This window comes from Electrona antarctica, assembly GCF_951216825.1.
Source record: "Electrona antarctica genome assembly, chromosome: 5".
NCBI classification, from domain to species: domain Eukaryota; kingdom Metazoa; phylum Chordata; class Actinopteri; order Myctophiformes; family Myctophidae; genus Electrona; species Electrona antarctica.
The window spans coordinates 29444605-29451196 of NC_136810.1; the positions used below are offsets into that span (position 1 = coordinate 29444605).

The 6592-nt window shown below is 44.9% G+C and overlaps 1 protein-coding gene across 1 annotated transcript; it reads right to left on the minus strand.

Annotated features, from left to right (window-relative positions):
- Nucleotides 1-229: 229 nt before the first annotated feature.
- On the minus strand, nucleotides 230-1843 carry rag2 (recombination activating gene 2; the record flags this gene model as incomplete). The annotated part of the gene is made up of 1 exon (XM_079502273.1): nucleotides 230-1843. The coding sequence occupies one exon, from the start codon at nucleotides 1841-1843 to the stop codon at nucleotides 230-232; it is 1614 nt and encodes a 537-aa protein (XP_079358399.1).
- Nucleotides 1844-6592: the final 4749 nt, after the last annotated feature.

Below are 6592 nucleotides of genomic sequence, written 5' to 3' on the forward strand. Positions count from 1 at the left end.
CACACATTTCTTGAAAGGGCTTGACAGCAAACAAAGCCTAGATATCAGTTTTGAATATTTACATTATAATAGATACTTTTTTAAACAATTTCCTATAGAATAAAGTTTGTTTTAAGCATTTTTTCACATTTCACAGAATATGAACACAACAGGTGTCCTCTCAAGAGTCAGTTACAGTACAAGCTGAGCAGTTAAGTTAAACAGCGGTTCAACATTGTTTTCCCATTCATCAGTTAAACAACCTTCTGAGGAAGCTCTTTTTAGCCGGTGTCATCCTCACTGATGGAGGAGTCTTCTTCTTATTCTGCATTTTCATGGCCGTGCGCTTCAGGGTGGGGCCGTGCGCTCGCCGAGGTGGGGTCATTTCCTGGCGGGGCAGACCTCCGTGGTCCATACAGAAATACTTGCTGTTCCCTTGAGAGAGCATCACTAGTAGGGCCTCAGACAGCTCCATGCACTGGGCATGCACCCAGTGGCCTCCTTCTCCCCTGGAACAGAAGATCATGGCAGGACGGTGGAGCTCAGTGGAGTAGTACGGCTCCCATGTGTTGACATCCACCTGGCAGCCCAGGCAACATTTCATCCAGTAGCCTGTTTTGGACTCGTCCTCTTCGTCGTCCTCGTGGTACGTGTATTCTTCTCCGTCGCTGCCGCTGTCCTCCAGCTCATGAGGCTCGCGGCCAAAGTACAACTCCTCTGAGTCCTCAAGCGGAGTGGAATCGTCATAGTCAGTGGATTCTTGGCTGCAGCCCTGGGTGCCCTCCCCTGACTCGTCGTCCCCCTCCATCTGGAAGCACACCTGATAGAAATAATGTGCATCTGGCTGGGCTGACCTTCCCTCCGATGGAACCCCTATCAGGGCACTTCCCTCTCCCAGGCTGCCACCGAACCATGTGCGGCTCTGATTGATATCGGCAGTCCACTGAGGTGGTTCTAAAGCCTCGATGTGGATTCCTTTTTCATCCAGGATCACAGTGCTACATTCCAGCCTCTTCTGAGAGTCAGCCTGATATCCTCCCAAGATAATGTATTTGTGAGCGGGACCCGTACGGGTGACAATAGCACTCGTGACAGACAAACCCGTACCAAGGGCGTCGCAGGAGAGCAGGGCGTTTCCCTGCAGAAGCTCAACGCGGAGTCGGAAAAGGCGAGCGGGGCGGGAGTCGGAGGAGAGCGAGTGACCGCCAAGGAAGTAGACGCAGTCTTCTCTGGCGAGGCCCAGATGAAAGGACTGTCCGCCACTGAGCTCCGATAATGTATGGGCGGAGCAGATGTTAAATTCCAGGTCAATAAGGAACACCTGAGGAGGGCAGTCTATAACGCTGTTCCAGTTTTCTGTGGTCCGCTCTCCTGCAGGCATGTATGATCTGCCCCCAAACAGCACACAGGCCGACTTTCCCCGGCTATGTACCATACTGATACTGTGGCCATATCGGGCCCCTGGCAGCTCGCCTACTAGCTCTTTCTCTTGACACCTCAGAGTGACTTTGCGATTACAGCCACGGCTATCCAGGGTCAGCTGGTAGAGGCTGTCGGAGATCTCGTTATTTGGAGTGCGGCCACCATGGATTAGGTAGCTCTCTGGGTAGCCGTCATGGGGGTCAAGACGGGCAACAGCTGGGCAGCGCAACGGAGGCAGGTAACAGGAGTCGTTAGAGAAGGAGATGGGCCGCAGCTTGAGCTCTCTGTTCTTCAGCCGCACTCCAAACACTCCCGTTGGACAAGAGCGCTTGGGCCAACCTTTCTGGCCAAACAGAAGTGCCTCCCCATCCAGATGCAGCAGGGAGCAGCCGGGCTGTAGGAGGGCTGCACAGTTCACTGGAGTTAATGGCTGCAGGGACATTCTGTAACAGGTGCATGTGAGAAAACAACACACAAACACAATGGAGTCAGTCAGCTGTCGATTGTTTACATGCATTTAAAGGAACTTCATGATTCTTCCTGTTTACTAGTGAGTGAGACATGTCAGTTATATTATTGTGTGCTAAACATACACATGGGATATGAACATTTGAAATGTATGCAGTAGTAGCCTATATGCTTTCCTGGCCTCAATCTAAAACAAGATATACAGTAATTCAAGTAATTATTTATTTTATATTTGTATTAATTGAACTATTGTTATAATAATACTGATACTAATAACACTTATTATTATTATTATTATTATTATTATTATTATTATTATTATTATTATTACTATGTACATTTTCTTCTGATCTGTCTTTTAAGTAGCCTAATCTGTTGCATACATTTAATAACATCATTATCACATCACTTTAACCGTGGAGACAGGTGTTGGTCTGAAAACAACATTACCCAGCAGCCATCAGAAACCCTCAAGTCAAAGTGGACCGGTTGCTATAGAAAAGAGGAAGACGCTATTGACAAACTGCCAGAGCAATGAAACCACCTACTGTAGCTCTATGCAAACCACCGGGTAAGCTTGGAGCATTTCAGTTAGCCTACATGTAACATCGGTAGCATGTTGTGTGCAAAACGTTTTACATAATTTTCTATGCAGTTGCTTTGTTAGTCAGAATACCTTTAGGCCAAACATACATCTGCTCTAACTTTATGCTGATAACTTGCTAGCCTAGCTAGCTTACTCACATTTGAAAGCAAGTGTACTTATTAATATAGATAGTCTGCTTGCTTGACTAGTTCATGTAATTATAAATGTTATATGGTAGTTATATGTAGCCTACACTATCTGTATCTGTAATTTTCATCAACTTTATGGAGGCCATGCAGTTGGATGATTTTATGCCATTGATATGTCTCTTCTCAAACTATAACATTAATGACCCACATAGTGCAGATGGAACCAAATGGACCCGTAAGTGTCGGAGTTACAGACCTGTATAACTCCCCCCCCCCCCCCCCCCCTGGGTCACTGCCATAGGCTAATCTGGGTCAGACAATGAGTGCTGCCCTGGAGCAGTGTGGCAGAAAAGGTTGACCCAGCTAATGACATTAGCTTAATTATAACTTTGAAAAAGATCTGAACAACTTTCTAAATTATTTTTAGCCTCTCCCGGATAGTTCTACCACTATAAAAGACAGCTAATCTTTTATAAGTATAACTCAATTCCATGCACACTCTGTTTTCACTGATACTACACTGTATTTAAATAAATAAAGTGCATAAACCATACTGTAGCCTAATACTGAGATTTGGGATCATAATTCTACCATTGCTTACCTTATGGTCCGTAACAGGATGCTATCCAACAACTCACTTTCAAAGGAATCTTATCGGCAGATCGAGGTTCTTAAGGTGTTCTTTATGCAGCCTAACTTTGAAGACGATATGCGACAGAGTTTGGAAGCTTCATTGACTAAGAAAGATTTTTGGAGCTTGAGGTTAACAGTCTGTGACGGTTGCTCATTGCCAGGTGTTCTGCTTCAGTGCAGTGAAGTCACTTCTGTGGCAATATCACGGAAAAGACTGCAGCACAGACGTTGCATTGGGCCATTTATTTATTGAAAGACAGTACGTCTTGTCTAGTGAAGAAAGAAAGTCAAAATACTTTATTGCACCGGTATTAGAGCCTTACTGATGCAAGATTTTTGTGTTTTGGGATTTATTTTATGTCGACCCCATTTTTGGAGAGTCCTGGACCACCGATTACTGATGTTTGACCGACACTTTGTAAAACAAAATCTAAGTTCTTTCTAGATATTAGATACTTGCTTGATACTTTCAAGCAACCAAACACAAAGTACAAAAAAAAAATACTTTTAGATTGATAAAACATCAAATGAAGTATATAAAACTTGAATATATGAAAAGAACATTAATTATACAATGAGTTGCCAAACAAGAAAATCAAAATACACAACTTAACATATTGTATTTAGTCACTTAAGCCATATTAAAAATAGCCTATCAACAAGCTCACAATGCCAGCGTTGCGACATGTTATGAGCTTGTAGATCTGCTTGTAGAAATTGGGACGATTTCTGATACCAATGTTGTCAAAAAGGTGAAATCATCGCCAAACCGATATATCGGTCCAACTTTACAAGATATTCTGAACAAACTGCACTATTCAATTCAATTTGAGTTTTTGTTTTTCTTGATTTACTTGATTTACTAGATTTAGCTGACATCCTCCTTCAGTATTCCTGACTCCAGACTCCTGCGCTGCACATAGCCTCACAGACAGTCAAGACCACTGACTTGTCTCTTGTGAGTTTCCCCACCTAAATGGATGTGACTATTGGGTGTAGCTTATCTTGCAGCATATAAGCGTCTGTGGCTTAAATGGATGTATCACATAAACTCCTCACCTGGCCCAGGAGCTGGAGAGTCATCATGATACTGCCAGTGAGTGACATTTTCTCTCATGGCAGAGTTGAGTGACATGTTTTCCCATGTACATTGAGTGGGAGTGTGATTCATGGTCTCTCACACAGTGTACTGAGCGTAATGCGTGACTCGCATTATCATGCTGTTCTACCAAGGGAAGGAGAGAGAGAACAGTAAGGCCCTCTGTCTTATCGAGTGATGCGTTCTGTTTAATTCTAGGTTACAGTATGTCTGAGACGGATTTTCAAATCACTGGGTAACTTGTATAGTCACACACACACACACACACACACACACACACACGCACACGCACACGCACACGCACACGCACACGCACAAACAGCAACACCTAGGCAAGCACTGAGCTGTAGGCAGATGTCTACCTTGTCATTAGCATAATGTTTTTGTGGTTTTTGCATTGTGTGGCGGTGAGAAAATCCGGGGAGTGTGAAAAACAAAGGCTGCAATACAAGTGTGCCTGGAAGAACGCTACAGCTTGAAAACACGAAAGCGTACGTGCAGTGCACCTGTGCCATAGCTGATGTTCAGTAGGCGCTGTGGAGGACAAAGACATTTCCCCCGTAGTGCTATAGAGAGGAAATGTGTGCACCAGCCTCTACCAGTGGAATATGCAGAGCAGAAATGTGTTATTCCACGGGTTGATAAGTACTGCATCCAAATTAACATTGGAAATAGACACCCTGTACAGCCACACTTCAAGGCAACTGAAACAACAGCAACAATAACAATATGGCTGGCTGCAACTATCAATTATCTTCTTAGAGATTCTATAAATTATGATTAATCAAATAAGAGCGTTTTTCATGACAATTAACATTTTCGATACAAAAAAAATCTGATTGGTGAAAAATATTCAGCTAAACTGCTGGTTAGTTTAATTAACCACCCTATTTTATACAAGAATGGTTTTGCGTAAAATAAATAAATAGCCGATCTACCGTAGTAGATTGCACTGTGATACGGTTATTTTGTATCATGAAAATCATTAATACCAGTGAGACGCCCTGGGTGTGAGAAGCGAGGGTGAGAGTGCACGCATCCGCCTGGGTGACGGCAGACCGCTGGGCTGGCGCTTTGGCATGGGGGGGGGTCAGATCAACATATGAAATTCTGTACTGGCCATATATAGAGCGTGTCTTGAGTATACATGGTTTGATGAGGTCAGATCAACATATGGAATGTCAGAACAGGTCAGCTCCATATGGAGATCTAAAGGTGTCTTGAGTGTACAGGGTTTAATGAGGGCCCAGGTGGGCCGGGCCTTAATTTCCGGGCCTGTTGAATGGACAGGTATCAATAAAAAGGGAGACATCGAAGAGGAAGGACGGGTGGGGAGGGTTTGAGGTCAGATGTAGAGTTGCTGGCCTGCTCCATATATGCAGATCTGGTGATGAACCAGTTTTCTCCATGTATGGCTATCCAGGGTTTGATGAGGTCAGTGTCGTGATCTCCATATATGGAGAAGGCCATATATGGAGACAGTGGCGTAACCAGACGTCACTGGGCCCTGACGCAGGCTGATCAGCGAGTGCCCCCGACAACAACCCCCCCAAGTCCCCCCCCGCCCCCCCCGAGATCAAAATATCCCATACAGATTGACTGTTTTTTGCTTATAAACAGCGCAGCAGGGCACGTACGGTACCTGTCGCAATTGTGAACAGAGTAGCTGCAGCCTTTAAAAACAAGCCCCAAACTGCGTTTTGGTTTATAAACAGCGGGGCACTGTACAATTGTAGTTGTGACACATACCTGGCTGTCGGGACTCGAGACTGGGAAAGCCCACTGCATGCACACTTGTGGTGCGCCACAGACACTACTGACTTCCTTCACGTTATTAGCCTACAGCCCTTAGAGTATATATGAATAGAGACGGCACCAGAGTTCTCCTCCCATCCACTAGCATTAAGTTGCTCAAAAGCGCATGAGGCGATTTCACTCCTCCTTCCGGTTAGGAACAGAGTGCATTCTGGGATGGATTTGCCCCAATAACATGAACGCGCTGCCGTTGACTATCATTGCGCGCGTTCACGTATGAAACAGTGTTCACGTGTCATGGGCCCAATAACATGAACGTGCGCAATGATAGTCAACGGGCTCGAGCTGCAATGACAAATCCGGCCACTATGTCCATTTCGTCTCAGGGTTTCCCGGGTGCCGTCTCTATTCATATATACTCTAAGCTACAGCCCTATGCTCTAACAGAGCTGTTGGGGGAGGCGGGGCACATGCCGTATGTCTATGCATATTGTATGGTGT